Source organism: Octopus sinensis, linkage group LG12 (assembly GCF_006345805.1).
Source record: "Octopus sinensis linkage group LG12, ASM634580v1, whole genome shotgun sequence".
NCBI classification, from domain to species: Eukaryota; Metazoa; Mollusca; class Cephalopoda; order Octopoda; family Octopodidae; genus Octopus; species Octopus sinensis.
In genome coordinates this window covers 55,931,073-55,953,568 of record NC_043008.1, presented here as the reverse complement: position 1 = coordinate 55,953,568, position 22,496 = coordinate 55,931,073, and the positions used below count along the sequence as shown (strand labels likewise).

The 22,496-nt window shown below is 38.5% G+C and overlaps 1 protein-coding gene across 20 annotated transcripts in view; it reads right to left on the bottom strand.

Moving 5' to 3' along the window:
* Window positions 1–22,496, bottom strand: part of LOC115218076 (unconventional myosin-IXAa) — a 446,542-nt gene that overhangs the window by 317,271 nt on the left and 106,775 nt on the right. For all 20 annotated transcript variants that reach the window (XM_036507998.1, XM_036508006.1, XM_036507996.1 and 17 more), the window contains exon 2: window positions 16,662–17,656. In XM_036507998.1, coding sequence (XP_036363891.1) covers window positions 16,662–17,486 — 825 coding nt within the window. In that variant the 5' untranslated portion in view covers window positions 17,487–17,656. The remainder of the gene's footprint in view (window positions 1–16,661; window positions 17,657–22,496) is intronic.

Here is a 22,496-nt window from a genome sequence, read left to right as displayed (position 1 = left end):
ACACCAAATGCAAGAGCATCACTGGGGCCCTGACAATGTGAGCTTTCCATTACCCTTAAGATATGCCAGAGCGATCTCTTCGGATATATATGTCCAAAGGGCTTCTTTCAGTTTTTGTCCACCAAATTCACTTACAATGCCTTGTAAGTGACCTGGGGCTATAGTAGGAGACTTTATACCCAAGGTGTCATTCAGTAGGAACTGAAGTTGAAGCCATGTGATTACAAAACAAGCTTCCACACACCCCTATCTTTTTCTTTCTTTCTTTCTTTCTTTCCTTTTCTTATCACAGAAATCAGTTTACCTCTGAATGTAAGTATTATGAATTAGAGAGAATAAAGAAAATAAGGCAGTCTTACGGTATTGATATACAGAGTGTCTGCACGTGGAGACAACATCATTCACCCTCTTTTTCAACCTAGCTGCTTTGCCTATATCTTGAAGGAAGGTTGTGTGGGTAAACGATGTCATCTACCAATACTGAAGGATTCTTGGAAATTATCAGTTAGTAAGGAGAAAAACTACTTTGAAAAGTCAGTAGATAAATAATAATTTTCTGTTCTAATAGGTTTTATCCCAAATTGTGCACAGTCTATCTGCTTTGTTGATGTTACAAAAATGCTGTTTCAGTCTACTGCATTGCTTCTTGCGACAGTGGAGCCCTATTACCATTAGTCAGGTTCTAAAGAACCTATTCTGCCCCACTAAGTTAGCAAAATTAGATTGATGATGAGGAGGTAGAATTATATAGATTTATGCTGTACGGAATTTTCCTGGATGTTCTTTCATTTACAAACATACATATGTGCATGTGAGAGTATGTGCCCTTTAGCATTTGCTATACATGAAACTCTTGGCCCCTGGAATACTTTTGAAAGTTCCTGCCAGTTAAATGTTCTAAAAAATTTATATATATATAGGCACAGGAATGGCTGTGTGATAAGTGGCTTGCTTACCAACAACATGGTTCCAGGTTCAGTCCCACTGTATGGCACTTTGGGTAAGTGTCTTCTACTATAGCCTTGGGCCGACCAAAGCCTTGTGAGTGGATTTGGTAGGTGGACACTGAAAGAAGCTCATCGTGTATATATATATATATATATATATATATATATATATATAATATATATATATATATATATATGCATGTGTATATGTTTATGTGTCTGTGTTTGTCCCCCAACATCGCTTGACAACCGATGCTGGTGTGTTTACGTCTCTGTAACTTAACGGTTCAGCAAAAGACACTGATGCTTCCAAAGATTAAGTCCTGAGGGCGATGCTCCAGCATGGATGCAGTCAAATGACTGAAAGAAGTAAAAGAGTAAAAGAGAGTATATATATATATATATATATATATCATCATCATCATCATCATCAACATCATCATCGTTTAACGTCCGCTTTCCATGCTAGCATGGGTTGGACGGTTCAACTGGGGTCTGGGAAGCCCGAAGGCTGCACCAGGCCAGTCAGATCTGGCAGTGTTTCTACAGCTGGATGCCCTTCCTAACGCCAACCACTTAGGAAGGGCATCCAGCTGTAGAAACACTGCCAGATCTGACTATATATATGACAGGGGAGCAAGATATGTGGTGTATTACTGTACTTGAGAGGACCCACCCACCACAATAGAATTGAGATCCTAAAACCAAGGTGTCATGTAAAAAGTATTGACATCGGTGCTGGTGGCACTTAAAAAGAAGTACCTGTGATGGTGCCATATAAAAAGCACCTAGTACAATCTGTGGAGTGGTTGGCATTAGGAAGGGCATCCAACCATCATGGCAAAGCAGCCACTGCAGCTCTATGCAGCCTTCTTGATAACCTGTCCCTGTAAAATTGTCCAACCCATGCCAGCATGGAAAAAGGGTCAGTAAATGATGGCTGAGGATGATGATGATGATGACAATGATGATAAACGATGACAACAATAATGACGACGATGATGATGATGATGGCAATGATGACAGTAATGATCGTAATGATAATAGCAATGACAACGGTGATGATGATGATGAATGCAAGCAACTGGAACTGATACAACATTATGTCTTTTCTTGTCCAGCATCCTAAAAAATTCCCGCCAAATCCCCACCCAGCACTGGTACTTCATTTACTGAACCACTCACCCAACACCACCACCACCACCACCACACTCCCCAGAAGAGAGGAAGAGGCAAAGTTGATGACCTTGATGGGATTTGAAAATGGACAGGGGGGGGGACCCCACCCCCCACCCCGGAACAAATAGACAGAGTAAGTAGGTTCTTTTCAATACTAAAGACTGCCAATCTGATGAAAAAAAATAATAATAAATGAATGAATCAATAGGTAAATAAAAATAAAAAATAACTCTTCCAGCCAAAATAACCATTCTCTCCAAAATATCCCTCCACCTACTCATAAATCCCAGAAGATATCTTCTCTCTCTAACTATCCACTTTCCTCCTTCTCCCTCCTCTCCCTCCTCTCTCTCCTCTCTCTCCTCTCTCTCCTCTCTCTCACACATGCATTCTTTCCCTCTTTCCCTTAATACTCTCACATACACACTCTCACTCTCTCTCTCTCTCTCTCACACATTCTCTCCTTCATATACTCTATCTCCCCCCCCACACACACACTCTTTTTCCCCACACACATTCTCTCACACTCTCCCTCTCACACACACTCTCTCTCACTTTCTCTTTCACTCTCCTTCACACACTTTCTCTTTCACTCTTCTTCACTCGCTTTCTCTTTCAGTCACACTCTCTCTTCCACACTGTCTCTCCTTTCCTCCCCCAAATCATTCTCCTCACTTCCCCACCTCCACCAAAAAAAAAATATACATGAAAACAAATAAAAACACACTAAAAGTATGTTTCTGATTTCGAAACAAAAAAAAAAGCAACAATACAAACAACAAAACATTGTTTTTGTTTACTGTTGTCTCCTGTAATCTGGACCAAATATGTATTTTTTTTGTCTGTTGTTCAATTTTCTTCATTTCTATTTTATTTTATTTATTTACGCATTTATTTATTTATTTATTCATTTACTTTAACCGAAAGAAGTGGGCAAAAACCAAGAGAATGCCAAAAAGATGAACGGTTGCCAAAATAATTTTCCCAAACAAAATTGATTTCAATTCAGATAACTTAGAGATTTGCTTTGCTCCCTATCCAACAACAGCAACAGCAACAACAAGAACAGCAGCAAAATCTTTGATAACAATGCAATTTAAACCAAACATTAGAATACATTACTGTCAATTTAAATACTCTAAACAAACTAGCAGGGAACAAAGGGCAACATGGATCCATTCTGATAGAACTGCATGTAAAAACAAATATAATTTAAACATGCTACAGATACATGTGTGTATGCTTGTGTGTAAATATATATATGGAGTGGCTGTGTGGTGTAAGTAGCTTGCTTACCAACCACATGGTTCTGGATTCAGTCCTACTGAGTGGCACCTTGGGCAAGTGTCTTCTACTATAGCCTCGGGCTGACCAAAGCCTTGTGAGTGGATTTGGTAGACGGAAACTGAAAGAAGCACGTCGTATATATGTATATGTATATATATGTGTGTATATGTTTGTGTGTGTGTTTGTCCTCCCAACATCGCTTGACAACCAATGCTGGTGTGTTTACATCCCCGTAACTTAGCAGTTCAGCCAAAGAGACCAATAAAATAAGTACTAGGCTTACAAAGAATAAGTCCTGGGGTCAATTTGCTCAACTAAAGGTGGTGCTCCAGCATGGCTGCAGTCAAATGACTGAAACAAGTAAAAGAGTATATATATATATTGTTGCTTGTTTCAATCATTAGACTGTGGCCATGCTGAAGCACTGCCTCAAAGGGTTCTCATTGAAGAAATTACCCTGAGGACTTATTCTTTGTAAGCCTACTACTTATTGTATTGATCTCTTTTTGCCTAACCATTAAGTTATGAGGACATAAACGCACCAACATCTGTCAAGTTTTAGTGGGGGAATAAACACAGACTCAAAGACACGCTCTCACACACACACACACACACACACACACACACACACATACACACACACTTCATCATCATCATCTAACGTCCGTTGTCCATACTGGCATGGGTTGGACTGTCTGATCAGGGCTGGGAAGCTGAAAGGCTGCACCATACTCCAGTCTGTTTTTGCATGGTTTCTACAGCTGGATGCCCTTCCTAACGCCAACTACTTCAAGAGTGTAGTGGGTGCTTTTACATCCCACCAGCCTGGGTGTCATTTGCATGACACCGGTATCTGCCACGACTGGCTTGATGGGTTTTCTTTTCATGCGTGGCATAATGGTAATGGACTCAGTTATTGCTGCTGTGAGGCCCAACACTCAAAGTCCAGTATAATGCCAAATGGTCATGGTCCTTGCATTCATGAGGCCCAATGCTCGCAATGGGCTTCTTTCAGTTTCCACCTACCAAATCAACTCACAAGGCTTTGGGCAGCCTGAGACACTTGCTCAAGGTGTCCCGCAGTTGGACTGAACCCGGAACCATATGTTTGAGAAGCAAGCTTCCTACCACACAGCCACGCCTGTGCCTGTATATATTTTCTTATATATACACACATACACATACATACACTACACACATGTATACTATATTATATTATATAGTATATCATATTATGTTATCCAATCCTGTGTACACAACTGAGAAAATATTAAATTTAAGTAGACGGTCACTTAATACTACTTCAATTGCATACATTGGGTTGTTTATTCAACCCTGCGGCTACTCACACTACCAATGAATGTGTTATTCACTCTTTCCTATACATCAGGAGGCAACAAATCTCTTCTAGGCACATGGCTGTCTGCACATAGACATCACTGACAAGGCCCAACAATGAAATGCATCTGGCGTTCTCATTAGCTGGTGTCCGGATGGTTTTCATTTCTCTCCAAAATATATATTGTGTTCAAACACTACATTCTGTAAACGACTTTATCTCAGAAAAAAAAACGCAGTAAGTTTCCTGTCAATGGTGTATATACATTAAAGCCTGCTACTTAGTTTATTGGTCTCTTTTTCTGAACTGCTAAGTTACAGGTGGTTAAACAAACAACACCAATCATCAACTGTTGGATGGATGGGGGAACAAAGACACAGAGATCAGAGCAGCCAACTGGCTTCTGTGCCGGTGGCACGTAAAAGGGCACCATTCAAACGTGATCGTTACCAACATCGCCTTACTAGCACCTGTGCCGGTGACATGTGTAAAAAAATTCGAGCGAGGTCATTGCCAGTACCGCCTGACTGGCCCCTGTGCCAGTGACACATAAAAAGCACCCACTACACTCTTGAAGTGGTTGGCCTTAGAAAGGGCATCCAGCTGTAGAAACCCTGCCAGATCAAGATTGGAGCCTGGTGCAGTCATCTGGTTCGCCAGCCCTCAGTCAAAATCGTCCAACCCATGCTAGCATGAAAAGCGAACGTTAAACGATGATGATGATGATAATGATCTATACACACGACAGGCTTCTTTCAATTTCCGTCCACCAAAAACTACTTACAAGGCTTTGGCTGGTCCTGGTTATAGTGAGAAGACACTTGCCTAAGGTGCCACACAGTGGGGTTGAATTCAAGATCATGTGGTTAGAAAAGAAGCTTCTGAACCACACAGCCATGTCTTCATGTTCATTATAGTGAATATTTTTGGTAGCATTTGACCATAATTCTACTAAATCAGAACTGACCTTTGGCTAAACAACAATAGGACTGAATATCATGGTGTCTGAGTGTGTGTGTGTGTGTGTGGATAAACACAATGCGAGGAGATTAAACATTGATACTAGCAGCTGGATCACAGAAGCTCAGCACAGAAACCAGTAGAAGAGGACAATCCACTTCTGGCTACAGATGTGGATAGTCATGAAAGACACTGACAGATGATGATGACAATGATGATGATGATGATGATGATGATGACGATGACGACGACGATGATGATGGTGTGTGTGTGTGTGTACAAAAGATATACATATTATATTAAATGGCTAGCATGACTTATAATATGTAATAACTGTTTCTAACATAAGTTCAAGGCCTGAAGTTTGGGAGTAGGTTATGGGCAGGGGGTGAGGGGGGGATTGCTGATTACATTGACACCAGTAATTGGTGTTCTTGGTTTATCAGCCCAAATGGGGATGCAATAAAAAGTCGGCCTCAGCTGGATAAGAACCCAAGAAATACTACTAAGCAGGTGTTCCACCACTCCTAACAATTCTGTTATTTTGTCACTTTAAACTCATTCTCTCTCCCTCTCCCTCTCCCTCTCTCTCTCTCTCTCCCTCTCCCGCTCTCTCCCTCTCCCCCCACACACACATGTACACACACACACACACACATGAAGATGCATGGCCTAGTAGTCAGGGTACTGCATTCACAGTCACTAGATCATGGGTTCGATTCCTGGGCAAAGTGGTGCATTGTATTCTCAAGCAAAACACCTCATTCCAAATTGGTCCAGTCCACCCAGCTGCAAATGGGTAACCCTACAACAGATGAGTCTTCCAATCAAGGGGGAATGTTGGCCTGGTCCCCTAGCCAGCAGGGTGGTCTCATTCGAAAGCTAAAACAATGTGAAGCCCATTGTGACCCTCAATATATAACATTCAACAGTGTGATCAATACCATGATATATACATATATATTTATTAATAAGCGTAGGAGTGGCTGTGTGGTAAGTAGCTTGCTTACGAACTACATGGTTCCGGGTTCAGTCCCACTGCTTGGCACCTTGGGCAAGTGTCTTCTATTATAGTCCCGGGCGAACCAAAGCCTTATGAGTGGATCTGGTAGACGGAAACTGAAAGAAGCCCATCATATATATGTATATATATATTTATGTGTATATATATATATATATATATGTATGTATGTATGCATGTGTGTGTATATATTTGTGTTTGTGTTTGTCCCCCCCAACATTGCTTGACAACCGATGCTGGTGTGTTTACATCTCCGTAACTTAGCGGTTTGGCAAAAGAGACCGATAGTATAAGTACTAGGCTTACAAAGAATAAGTCCTGGGGTCGATTTGCTCGACTAAAGGCGGTGCTCCAGCATGGCCACAGTCAAATGACTGAAACAAGTAAAAGAGAAAGAGAGTATATATATATATATATATATATATATATATATACATGCAATGGGGCTTCTCACAGTTTCCATTTACCAAGTTAGCCAATCTCAAAACTAAGCGATTGCAAAGTAAACTTAACCGTATGATCTAGAGATGCTGAAGCTGAAAATAAACTCTGTTAATGTCCTCAGTGTGGAAGATATTAGCCTGAACATCAACCACATCAATGTTACCAGTATGGGAGAAGTAGTGACATAGCTTAAATTTGTGCTGCTTAGGATGGGCCTTGACTTTGCCATTCTTTTGCCATGGAAAACAGAATATAAATACATAAAGTACCTCCTCTAAGAAATGGTGCCCAAAGCAGATTGGCTCTACTCTGTGCACCCTCTGAGCTATGCTATTGTGGCAAAAAAAAAAAACGGATGTGAATACTGACCACATCGCTACCACCAATGTAGGAACAAGGCTAGCAAATGCCATAGGCATTTCGTTATCATCAAATGTGTGACTAATTAAAAAACACACATGTATGTACACACATTGATCATTTTACTGTGCTCTTTATGTCTAAATATCAAAAAGCCTCATCACTAGCTATTACAATGTAAATTAAATTATTAATTATTTATCGTACAAAAAGTTTTGAATTTTCAATGAAAGCTAGAATATCATTATTAAAATGGAGAGAGAGGGAGAGACAAAAAAAGATCAGGAAGAAAAAAAACTGACCCTGTAAAGGGACGGACTACTTATTGAATAATAATCAAAGAAAATATTTTTTTGAAAAAAACAAAAATGCAAAAAAAAAAACACAAAAAGGATAATTTTATAATTAATCAGATGAATTAAACTGAATCATAGTGAATAGATTCACAACCTAGCCAAGATGTCCAACTGTTACAACAAAACTAAGAAACCAAAGAGGAAGTTCTGGGAGCAACCGATCAATACAGATCTATTTCATTCAAATCTGATCAATAAAATTTACAGTCTGACTTTCTCTCACCAAGTACATCAAAATAAAAAAAATTCAAAAATGGGGACTAAGTTGGGCTCCAGGAACCTCATCATCATCATCATCATCATTTCCCGTCTGTTTTCCATGATGGCATGGCTCAACAGCAGCTGACAATCCAGAAGACTGCATCAAGCTCCAATGTCTGCTTTGGCATGATTTCTGCTTCTACAACTGGATGCCCTTTCATATATGTCAATGTAGTTGAACTTATCCCATGGCACCTGGCCTAGTGGTTAGAGCAGCGGACTCGTGGTCAAGGGATCGCAGGTTCAAATCTCAGACCAGGCGATGTGTGTGATTATGAGCGAAACACCTAAGCTACACGCAGCTCCAGCAGAAGGTAATGGCGAAACTTCTGCTGACTCTTTTGCCACAACTTTCTCTCACTCTTTCCTCCTCCATCTTGCAGCTCACCTGCGACAGACCGGCGTCCCGTCCAGGTGGGGAACCTTTATGCCAAGAAACCAGGAAACCGGCCCTTATGAGCCAGGCATGGCTCGAGAAGGAACAACCAACTTATCCCATAACTTGGCCATGAGGTTGAGAAGATAGCTCTTCACTAATCATGGGGGCCACTGCACAACATTTTGGATAAATATCTTGTAGTAACAGCTCTGGGTCAAATCAAACTATGTGAAAGAAATTGGGCAGAAGGAAACCATCAGACAGATGGATTGTATCTCAGTTGCTAAACTTCAGCTGCCCCCTACTTTCATACCAGGTACCTGGCCTCATCATTGTCATTGTTTTAATGCCTACTTTTCTATGATTTCATAGATAAGATGAAATTCATCAAGGAAGATCTTTTATTTATGGCTGGATGCTCTTGCTGTCACCAACCCTTTTGTGTTTCCATGCAAGGTAACATTTTTCCTTAGTCCTTTGAACATGAACAACACAATGGCCAGACATGTTTCCACAGAAGACCGCAAACAAACGGCACCAATTGTATCACGGTGACATTTGTTTACAATTAATGCAGCATGTCAAAACAAGAACACACACAGACACACACACACACATATATATAAATATGACAGGCTTCTTTCAGTTTCTACCTACTAAATTTACTTACAAGGCTTTCATTGACCTGGAGCTATTGTAGAAAACACTTGCCTAAGGGGGCCACAAAATGGGACTGAACCCAGAACCATGAGATTGCAAAGCAAACCTCTTAACTGTACAGCCATGACTGCACTTATTAGGATAATACAATGTCTTGATGTGCTACTTCTTAATTACAGTGACCTCTGAATTATGTTTCTTTATCTTTTTCCAACCCATCAGTGTTAGTGGCCCTACATAAGACAGAGTGCATTGACCTTTCATCTCTAACTAAATCATAAAAATGAGATCAACAAATTTCATGTGAATTACAAAGAGATTTTGTTTCTAGCCATGACTTCACTTGCCTAGGATATGTATTTACAAGTAGGTGGAGGAAACCTGTGAAAATTTTAGAGTTTTTAGCCAGGGAAACAATGCAACTGCCAACGGATGCAAACTATGAATTGTCTGAGTGGGAGGACATCAGCTGATTAATTTGGACAGCTGTAGCTTTTGTTTCAGGACAAAACATACGAAACAGGAAACTGAAAGAAGAGTTTTGTTTGATTCAACAATTAACCATATATAATTAATTCCCATGTTTAAAATATGTTAAATGGGTATATTCAAAATGTTCTACAAGTCAAAGAACAGTTGTAACAATGACAAGAATAAAAAAAGAAAGAATCTACACAGTAATCAATTAGAACTCTTTTGTAGCCATATTTCTATTGAGAAACACTATATACGATTTCAATTAGTTTTGAAAATAATCAAGCATTTGGAGGGATTCAGCAAAATAATTAACTTCTTTATAAAGCATGTAATTATACAACTAGATAGAAGACATTTACCATATTTTCCGGTATAGAAGTCAAATATTTCAGATCAAAATTTATAATTTAAATAAAAGTAGGTTGGCCTATACACCAAAATGCCTTTAGCGGACCAAAAACTTCGTATAAAATGCAGAAGGATTTGGAAAGCTAGTGATGATGTTTGCAAGTTCACAATCTATTTTTTCTCTATATACTAAGTCAACTTGTATGCCAGAAAAAAAAACAACAAAAAAAAACAGTAGATAAAATTATAGAAGGATAAAATTATAGGAGTGGCTGTGTGGTAAGTAGCTCACTTACGAACCACACGGTTCTGGGTTCAGTCCCACTGCTTTAGCCTCAGGCTGACCAAAGCCTCGTGAGTGGATTTGGTAGACAAAAACTGAAAGAAGCCTGCTGTATATATGTATATATATATGTATGTGTGTGTGTGTGTTTGTGTGTTTGTGTTTGTCCCCCCAACATCACTTGACAACCAATGCTGGTGTGTTTACATCCCCATAACTTAGTGGTTCGGCAAAATAGACCAATTGAATAAGTAGTAGGTTCCAAAGAATAAGTCCTGGGGTCGATTTGCTTGACTAAAGGTGGCGCTCCAGCATGGCCACAGTCAAATGACTGAAACAAGAGAAAGAGAAAGAGAAACAGGTTTCAGTTCAAAACGAGGGTGTTTGTTGTATGCTTGTCATTGCTTGACTCTGATCGAAAAGGCTTTTTATAAAAAAGCGTTCCGACTTTGACTGTCCTTTATTCAGAACTGTATTCAGGACCATTTTATCTGATGGAAATCTGGCTTCTCCTCCTAATAGGATGAGCAATTATCTAGAGCAGTTGTGTTTCACTTGTGTGCCTCAAGTCGTGACTAGTTGTGTTTACCCCTTCTGCTCTGAACAATAAATGAAGAAACAGAAATAACATGTTTTAATGAGACACATTACCTTAAGAAATGAATATCTTAAAACTTGAATTTAGCCATTAACTGCTTCGACAACTTATCAGAAGACAACAGTTTAAATGTTATGGCCCACGCATGGTTTTGAAAAGGTTAATATTTCACAGGAAACTTCTGAGATTCACTGTGGAAGTAAACAAAAGTAAAACCAGTAAAATGTTTATCTAAACTGCATATCAAAATAGAACCAGAGGAGGAAGACCAAGACTCATTATATATATGACTGCAAGATCTCTGTTCTTCATCCAAACCAGAGGAAGCAGGCCTAAATAATATATATAGTTTCAAAAATCTGCTTTATGTCAAACCACAAGAGGCAGGCCCAAATAATCATACGCAAATGCAAAATTCCTGCTTTTGTCAAATCAGAGAAGGCAGACCAAAACTAATTATATCATGAAACCAAGAAGTTAAGCCCAAATTATATATATATATATTGTTGCATAATCACTGTTCTTTGTCAGAATAAGAGGAGGAGGACCAAAAACTGATTGTTATATATGGTTGTATGACTTGAGTTCTTTGTTAGACCAGAGAAGACAGACCAAAAACATCATTTATGGTTGTGGGTTTCTATTTTGTGTTGAACTAGAAGAGGCAGACAAAAATTAATTCAATTTTGCACAAACACACACACACACATCGCCCAAAGAAATGAATGCATGAACATGACCTACCCCGATCTCCATAGATACTATGGACTGTACTGTAATCATCCCAGGAATATGGAATATGATCATAAGAGATATGTGATTTGTAGAAACGCGCATAGCAATGCATTAAAATATTTATAAATTCCATCTAAGGAATATTATTATTATTACTATGTTTGAAGGTGGTGAGCTGGCAGAATCACTAGCCAGCCAGGCGAAATACTTAGCGGTATTTCGTCTGTCACAACATTCTGAGTTCAAATTCCGCCAAGGTCGACTTTGACTTTCATCCTTTCGAGGGTCAATAAATTAAGTACCAGTGAAACAAAAATTTCAGGCCTTGTGCCTTTAGTAGAAAGGATTTTTATTACTATGTTTATCCTACATTATATCGGCACTGCTTGTTGTGACCCCAAAAAACTGATATTGCCAGTTGGCAGCATTAGGCTGTAGCCAGCATAATAGGAGTTTTTACATGCATAATCCAAACATTTCCCCCGTAAACGAACTTGAAGGAAGGAAGGATGCATGCACACACACATATACATATATGGTTGCAAGCTCACTATTGTATGTAAAACCAGAGAAGTTAGACAAAAGCCTCATATATGGCAACAAAGGGTCTATTTTGTGTCACACTAGAGGAGGCAAGCGGCAACATTGTATATGACTGTAAGCTCTATATTCCCTGTATATCCTTGACCTCCACAGAACACACTGAAATATCTACGGAAAGTAAGTGTTCATTATGGAGAAATACTTTTTTTATTTTTAAATCTCAGGCTTAAGGGTACTTAACTAAATACTACAGTGTGACCCTGACCTGCTGCTGAAATATATGAGTGAATAAAGCAAGATTTAGAGTACTGATCACGTAACTGGATCACAGTGGCTGCTACACACACAAACAAAACTGGACCACATTCAACAAGAGACAACCAGCTGATTAGTGAAGGCCTCAACCACAAACTAACTATAACCATGAACTTGCAAATATTACTGTTCTAGTCTTCTATTCTTTTTGGTCTCTTCTACTGTTACAGCACTCCCTGATCATCTAAATGGATTGTTCTCACTCAACCTGCCAGAAATAGCAGCTAAATCTTTCTCATAACATACTATATCTTAAAACAAATGAAGATGCTGAATAATGTAGTTTTGGCTCAGTGGTTAGAGCATCAGGCTCACAATCATGAGGTAGTGCATGGCACCTTGGGCAAGTGTCTTCTACTGTAGCCTCGGGCCAACCAATGCCTTGTGAGTGGATTTGGTAGGTGGAAACTAAAACAAGTCCATCGTATATATGTATATATATATGTATGTATATATGTATGTGTGTGTATATGTTTGTGTGTCGGTGTTTGTCCCCCTAGCATCGCTTGACAACCGATGCTGGTGTGTTTACACCCACGTAACTTAGCGGTTTGGCAAAAGAGACCGATAGAATAAATACTGGGCTTACAAGGAATAGATCCTGGGATCAATTTGCTCGACTAAAGGCAGTGCTCCAGCATGACCACTGTCACATGACTGAAACAAGTAAAAGAGAGTATACAGCTTTGCAATGTTACAGAGCATGCCCCCCTACTACTACTACTACTACGACTACTACTACTAATACTACTACTACTACTCCTACAACTACTATAACTCCTACTACTACGACTACTACTACTTCTTTCCTACACTTGCAAATCTTTGGAATCCTCTCCCCACCACCATCTTTCCTTTCCAACCAAACACCAGGCAGAACGTTAGCCATAGTAAGTAATCTCAGCTTTTTGAATCTACAAAATATGATAGCCATAGGGAAGGGAGGATGGGAAATGTGTAGCTTATAATTTTCTTTTTAATTACACACACATGTATATGCACACATGTGTGTACATGTGTGCATATGTGCACATTGTGGAAACATGTAAAACATACATGCAGATGCATAAACAAACATAGTTACAGAGAAACGCAAATCAAAACTTTTTACCAAAAACAGAGGACAGGCATTATGGAAGCAAGTTTTAGGACAGAGCAATCAATAATCAATGAAGAGGTCCTTTGACAAGTAAGAGCACAAGAATTGAGATGAGTGGGACACCCTGTTCATATACCCAATGCTCAACTTCCTGAAGTTGTCTTTTATTCTCAGTAGTAAACAAGACTCCAATGACCGGGAGGTGAAGGAACAAGAAAATGGTACAGAGTACAGTTCAGACATATGCTGAAATGTAGATGGGAAGAATCAGCATAAAGTTGCAATGGCTGGTGCTCAGCTACTGCCTAAGGTATAAAAACCAAAAATGCACACTGGCCACAAAAATAAACAAACATATAAAAACTGATCTGTACTGCCAAAAATCAGGATTAGTGAATTGGTTGGCTTAAGGCTATAGCAGAAGACACATGCTCAAGGTGCCACACAATGGGGCTGAACCTGAAACCATTATGTTACAAAATATGCTTTTTAACTACACGGCCATGGAGTAAATACTTCATATTATAGAGAGAAAAGATCAAAGTTTCACCCAGTGCAATATTGGCACCAGTTAGTGGACCTGATGATGACATTAGTCTTGTATGGTTAGACATACTTAAGTACTTCCAAAAGTAACCCTACCAACTTTAACACAATCATCCCACCCTAATGGTAAACAGTAAACCCAGTGAAATATCAACGATTTTTAAATATATAAACTCTACATGTACTGAATGCTCTTCCATTCATTTGTCATTAAAAACCTGTATACACACACAGATGTGTGTATGTGTGTGTGTGTGTGTGTTAGGTTACAAAAAGAAGAGAACACAGGGACAAGGTTTAACAAATATAGTTTTAGTTTAATGCTTAAAAAAGAAGGAAAAGAGTCTTGATATTTCAGACACTAGCTCTTCATCAGAAAAAAATTGAAAGATGTAAAAAGGAGGTGGGAAAGATAAAACGAGATATGGTGACAGGGAAAAAAAGTGTTAGGGGTCAGGTTTGAACGTGGTTATATAAGAGATGTTAGGAAGGGAGGAGGAGGAGGCAAAATGGTGTATGTATGTATAAGATTGTATTCATATATAGAGATGGGTACAGGGAGAGATATGTGTATGAGTGAAAAAGCATTTGAGTTAGTGACAGGAAGAGTACCCAGCTGTAAAACAATGCATCAATAATATTTACATGTAACCCATGCTAACATGGAAATCAGAGATAGAAAGGAACGAAAAGCATGTAAATGGTAACAAACATGGTGCAAAGGTACTCAATACCAAAAATAGAAATGGAATAATTTAATGCAGTTAACTGGATCCAGTATAAGCTAAGACAAAATTTCCTTCGGTGGCTATTAATACTGGCTTCTCAGTCAGCTCTACTGGAGTTCCAAACAGGCCAAAGAGGAATTGGGAAATAGATACATAGGGAAAAATTACTTTCAACCAATATTGACTCTAGCTAATTGAATTACATCACCCTCACCACATACACACAAACATATAATATATATACATATATATATATTTATATATATATATGTGTGTGTGTGTGTGTGTGTAAAATATATAAGGTGGGGAATATTTTTAGAAATTACACCACCAGTGAAAATTCGAAAATTGCTCTTTTGACTGCTTCTTCTAGCGTGTAAAAACTACCTGTTAAAGGTAGTTTTCTCATGTGCTTAAATGTACACTATTTTCACACAGCGATGATCATAGCAAGCAAGCTAAGAATTCTCATTTCATCTCTTCCTGACTCTTGTACTACACACATACATTTGCTGCTAACCCTTAAATGTTCGAATCTATTCACTAATTCTGCTTGTTCTTAAAATATAACCCTTTAATTTGTTTATCCCCTCGGTACCAAGTTAATTTGTTCGTTACTCTGTTCATTTCTTCAAACCCCGATTGTTTTAAGTCTACTGTCCCCAATCAAAATCTTCGCAGCCCGCCATTCATTCGCGGTTTAAATTCTTAAAAATTTTTTTAAATGCCTCGGTATGAAGATATTTCGTTCGTCCTCCGCCATTACTTTCAATCAAAACTTCCGTCTTTCCAACCCACTTCCGGTGAACCTATATAAATAATCACCTCGTGTGCTTATCTTTCATTCACCCCTTCTTGACCACACAGCGATGATCATAGCAAGCAAGCTAAGAATTCTCATTTCATCTCTTCCTGACTCTTGTACTACACACATACATTTGCTGCTAACCCTTAAATGTTTGAATCTATTCACTAATTCTGCTCGTTCTTAAAATATAACCCTTTAATTTGTTTATCCCCTCGGTACCAAGTTAATTTGTTCGTTACTCTGTTCATTTCTTCAAACCCCGATTGTTTTAAGTCTACTGTCCCCAATCAAAATCTTCGCAGCCCGCCATTCGTTCGCCACTGGTGCTCCCCTATATTACATGCACCCCCACCACTCTCTCTCCCTCTCCCTCTCTCCTCTCTGCCGGAACCCTCCCCCCCCTGCCGCAATGCAACGAAAAAAGGCAATAACCGATCGTGGCCGATGCCAGACCCCTCTGGCACCTGTGCAGGTGGCACGTAAAAAGCACCCACTACACTCGCGGAGTGGTTGGCGTTAGGAAGGGCATCCAGCTGTAGAAAAAACTGCCAGATCAGACTGGAGCCTGGGGCAGTCCCTGCTCCCCAGACCCCGGTCAAACCATCCAACCCGTGCTAGCGCGGAAAACGGACGTTAAACGATGATGATGATGATGATGATGATGATGATACTTACACACACACCATATTTGAGGGCCCATAAGATATACTGTGTTTTTGGTGGGTTTTTTTATAAATTCCAAAATGAAATCACACCCCATGATTTGTATACAAAAACTGGGTCCTGTATTACATGCTTTAATGCATTAAAAACTCCTTTTCCTGAATATGCCCATGTATTTTTCATGCCATCAAATACAATACAATACAACACACACACACACACACACACACACACACACACACACACACAAAGAGGCCAACATGTGTACATGAAGAGTGTCACAAATACTTTAGAAAACAAAAGATAATATTTGTGTCAGCCTTACCTCAAGCACAGGTCCTGCTCCAAGAATGGTTTGTTCTACCCCAGTAGCATGATTTCCTTTTTGACTTAATGCAGTTAAATGATGAAGAAGTAAGTTGGTACTTTCCGTTTTCCCTGAGCCCGACTCTCCAGATATCACAATACACTGGTTTTTCCTAGTCCGTAACATTGTGGAAAAAGCAGCATCCGCTATAGCAAATATGTGAGGTGGCAAATCTCCCAGCCACTTATACTGATACATTTTAACATATTTGGGGTTGTAAATTGGAAAAAACTTAAATGGATTCACTGCTATCAAAATTGATCCCACATAGGTGTAGATGTTTCCATTATAAAACCTGGCCCTGATGTTATCTAATAATGTCTTCTCATTCAAATCTGGCAAACTACACAAATCCGGGTACTCCTTGTTGCTCGTCGGTTGCTTCAGGAATGTTGTAAGAAAAGTATCGACAGGGCTAGCATGTCTGTTATCTAACCAAGAAAGACTTCGACTAGAAAAATCAACATCTTTTTTCCTAATATAAAATCGGTAGCCAGTTGTGCCCTGACTCGAATAACTGTCCTCGTTGAGCACTTTGGGCCATAGTAGCTGGATGCGAACCGGGTTCTCAGTAGCATCCACACATCTTTCTTTGCACAACTGACCACCAGAACAAAAGACCTCGGCAACTTCAAAATTTTCTGGGTTGCCCAGTTTTAACTTTTTAACAGCCATCTTGATGACGTCGGCTGCCAGGGTGGTTTTCTCTGCCTCCACCGTTATAAAGTCATTTTCGAGGCTCAGCTGCCCCGTATAGAGGCAAATGCCATGTAGATCCATCATCTGGATGAGTTTCTTCGTTATCTACAAGAGCCGATTTATTTTGTCTTTCCACCGATGAGATGCCAAAGACATCTTCAAAGGACTCTTTTCATTTGTTTTATCTTGAAATTTAATTACTGACATCATATTTATATTCCTCAAGAATTCCTCGGTGCTTCTTTCATTAGGACCTGGAAAATAAGATGAGAAACAAACTATTAGATACATTGTGTTATGGAAATATATCACATCATCAAAGTATTTCATTGCATGTCAAATAAAAGACAACATTATCAATACAGCCAATAAGTTGTTTTTGTTTTTAAATAAAGAAAACAGGTTGGTTGCCATGGCAAAATAAGAACTTTCTCCATGCAATTTTTTCCTCATTACTCTCCCCAACCTCTTCCAAATCTATTCACTGTAGCCAAAGACACAGCCTCTAACTGGGAAGTGAAATAAGAACTGAGAATTTTGAAAGCCCCAGCAACTTAAGACAATATAAAAACAGATGTAAATATCACACAGATCTTATTACATAAGTATTTCCTCTACTATATATATATATATATGCATATATATGTATATATATGTGTATGTATATATATATATATGCATATATATATGTATGTATATATATATCTATCTCTCTATCTCTCTCTCTATATATATATATATATATATATGAGAGAGAGAGGGAGAGAAATATGTATATACATGCATATGTATGTGAAAAAATATATATCATCATCATCGTTTAACATCTGATGATGATGATGATGACAACAATATATATTTTTTTCCATTTACATATGCATATATATATATATATATATATATATAGAGAGAGAGAGAGAGAGAGAGAGAGATTTTATTCTTGAACGCAGAATAATGCTGAACATCATGTATGGGATAGATTATCCTTATATTGCAGAAAAATTTGCCAGTTGTCAGCCACGAGACTCGAACTCATAATTAAACATACTTGTGCATATATACGACAAAAAAAGGCATTCATACAATTTAGTCTAACATTTGGCTACTATCTCCATACTTCTTGCTTAATCATTTTCCCACTCCTCCTCCTCCTCTTCCTTTTCCTCCTCTTACTACTACTACTACTACTACTACTACAACGAGAGTGTTTATATGGTCACTTGGCCTGCTAAAGACAGCAATTATCTCTCTCTCAAAACACATTTTTGCTCTCTTAGAAAAAAAGGAAGGGTGAACATATTACAAAATGTTCCTGATCTGTCCTTCCTCAATCATTCTTTCACCATCACTTGAAGGTTCTTGCCCTGCGAGTACTTGATGACCTCACTAGTGCAGGCGTCACGTTAAAAAAAAGCACCCAGTACACTCTGCAAAATGGTTGGCATTAGGAGGTGGGAGGGATCCAACCAAAGCAAACACTGGAGCCCAACACAGCCCTTTGGATCATCAGAACCTGCTGAAACATCCAACCCATGCCAGCATGGAAAACAGACATTAAATGATGGTGATGACGATGATGATGACGATGATGATGATGATGATGAATTCAGGGAAAATTATATCTGAAGAATCTCTTTTATTTTTTTTCAAATTGGATGGGCATAGTTGGATTGTCTTGATCAAGGTTAAACAACAACAGCAACAACAGCTCTGCTATATCTGATTCACTGAAACATCAGAACACAGAAGTTTAACATTTCTGAAAGATTTAGGTGACCTACGGGTTCTGATAGAAGCTCTGCACCATTATCATATTTCTTGGTAACATTGATGCCAGACAATGGTAGCAGCAGGGTAATGGGAAAATTGAGGGAGCAAGGGACAAAATATCATGAAACATTTTGCTAAAGTCCTCGCTGTGTCTGTATTCAGATCCAACCAAGGTCGACAAACTTTCATACTTCAAGGTCAATAAAATAGGTCGCGACTTGAATCAACAAACATATTTCTCTCTGAGGTCACTTAAACAGCTAGAAATAGCAGCCAAATTCCCCTCAAATCATAATCAGTGTCCTTGTTGTCTCCAGTCAAATCCTGCCCAAGTATACTAACTTTAATCCTTCAAGAAGTAGGTCAAGTCAACAAACAAACTTTTCTAAGGTCACTCAACAAGCTAGAAATAACAGCTAAGTTTGCTTTAAATCTTACCCTCAATTTCTGGGGCTAAACAAGTACATGAGTAGTGTGGTTGATATAATCAACTCTACATGAAATGCACCAGCATGGCCACAGTCCAATAACTGAAACCAGTAAAAGGGGACAACTGGTTTCCTTTTCACATATCTAGGTTTGGTTGTTTGTGGTTAAGAACTGTATAGCTCTGGGTTTGACTCCCACTGCATGAAACCTTAGGTAGCAAACGTGGTTGACAAAAACTGTACAGAAGTCCATAAAGAGTGTGTGTTTGTGTATGTGTGTGCATGTGGGCATGTACTTGCACACTTTGAAATTAGAGTGGTCTCAAGTTCCATCCTAGCTACATCCCTCTATGCCAACATTAAGCATGTCATCTCTAACGAGGTGGATAAAATAAGCACCAAAAACGAAACACTGGAATGAATATAACTAACAGACGCCCTTAAAAGATGGCATCTCATCATGGCCACAGGACCGTGCCAAAGATGCATGGAGGCAGGGTGCTAAAATGGTCCCAGTCCAAAGACGGAAACCAGAAAAAGAACAAGTGACAAAGTCCCTTCCTTCTCTTTAAGGAATGCGGTTAAAGAATGTGTGTGACAGTCAAGAAAAAGTCTGCCATCACAAAACGTCAGATATTTGGTTTGGTTTGGTGTGAAGAAAATTAGGTGAGAGAACTACATTAGATGACCCGACTCATCTAATTAATGGTAATTAAAGAAAATTTAGAAGAGAATACCAGCACTTCACAGAGAATGACATGACAGAAGAATAATTAAATACTTTACTTCTTTCAACAAATAAGCAAACAAATACGTGTGTGTGTGTGTGTGTGTGTGGATATAATATATATATATATATACACACACACACACACACACATATATATATATACATATATATATATATCCACACATATATATATATACATATGTATATCCACACACACACACACACACACATATATATACATATATACATGTAATGTGTATATCTATTTATATATTTATACATACATACATACACACACACACACACACACACACACACACACACACATATAGGTGCAGGCATGGCTGTGTAGCAAGAAGTTTGCTTCCTGACGATGAGGTCTTGAGTTCAGTCTCACTGCATAACACAGTGGGCAAGTGTCTTCTATAACATAGCCCCAGGGTGACCAAAGCCTTGTAGACAAAACTGAAAGAAGCTTGTTATGCATTCATACAGACATGTATGTATGCATGGTTTACTAATTACTGTTTGTCCCTCACCACGGCCTGACAATCAATGTTAGTTTGTTTACATCCCCATAACTTAACAGTTCAGTAAAAGGCACCAATATGATAAGTATCAGGCTTTCAAAAAAGAATAATAATAATAAGTATTGGGGTTGATTTGTTCAACTAAGCCCTTTGAAGCAGTGTCCCAACATGGCTGCAGTCCAAAGACTGATACAAGTAAAACGTAAAAACACACACACACACACACACACTTTCCATTGACCAAATCCATTCACAAAGCTTTGGTTGGCTCAAAGCTATAGTAGAAAACATTCGTTTAAGGTGCTATACAATGGGACTGAACTTGAAACCATGTGGTTGGGGAAGCAAACTTCTTACCACACAGCCATTTATTTATTTAATTCATCATCATCATCATCATCGTTTAACATCTGCTTTCCATGCTGGCATGAGTTGGACGATTTGACTGAGGACTGGCGAACCAGATGGCTGCACCAGGCTCCAATCTGATCTGGCAAAGTTTCTATAGCTGGATGCCCTTCCTAACGCCAACCACTCTGAGAGTATAGTGGGTTCTTTTACGTGCCACTGGCATAACGGCCAGTCAGGCAGTAGTGACAACAGCCATGCTCAAATGGTGTTATATATATATGTATATGTATACACACACAAAAACACACACACATATAAACATACATTCTTGTTCTTATAATTTAAGATATATTACAGCAGGGAACTAGCAGAATCATTAGTATTGAAGGCAAAATGCTTAGTGCCATTTCTTCCAGCTTTACATTCTGAGTTCAAATTCCACCAAGGTGAACTTTGCCTTTCATCCTTTCAAAGTCTACAAGTATCAGTTGACAGCACTAGGGTTGATGTATTTGGCTTGTCCCCTACCCCAAAATTACTAAGTTTTGTACCAATAGTAGAAAGAATTATTAATATATATATATATATATATATATATATATATATATATATATAAATGGATGGATAGATAGATAGATAGATAGATAGATATATAGATAGATAGATAGATAGATGGATGGATGGATGGATGGATGGATGGATGATGGATGGATGGATGGATGATGGATGGATGATGGATGGATGGATGGATAGATACATAGATAGATAGATAGATAGATAGATAGATAGATAGATAGATAATAGATAGATAGATAGATGATAGATAGATAGATAGATAGAAAGATAGATAGATAGATAGAAGATAGATAGATAGATGGATAGATAGATGGATAGATAGATGGATAGATAGGTAGGTAGAGAGAGAGAGAGAGAGCAGATGTTATAGCAATATAATTCTAGGTGTTTTTTCTGTATTTTTTTTTATGCAGAGATTTAAGACACCTAATCAAGAAATATTTGATAAAGATATAGCTAGTTATAGAATTACCAGAATCTCTCAGTATATCTTATCAAAAGAGGAAGTGAGCGTCATGGACTTTTAATCTTAAAATATGTTTTCGTTTACAAATATATCATAAGCAGTGTTTATTTGTATAAATAAATTTTTGTTTAAATTTAATCTTTATATATTGCAACTGAAGAAAATAATCTTCCCCCCCCACACACACACACCTCTCGAATATGTCCTCTACAAAAAATTTTAAAAAATGAAAAGTTTGTTGCT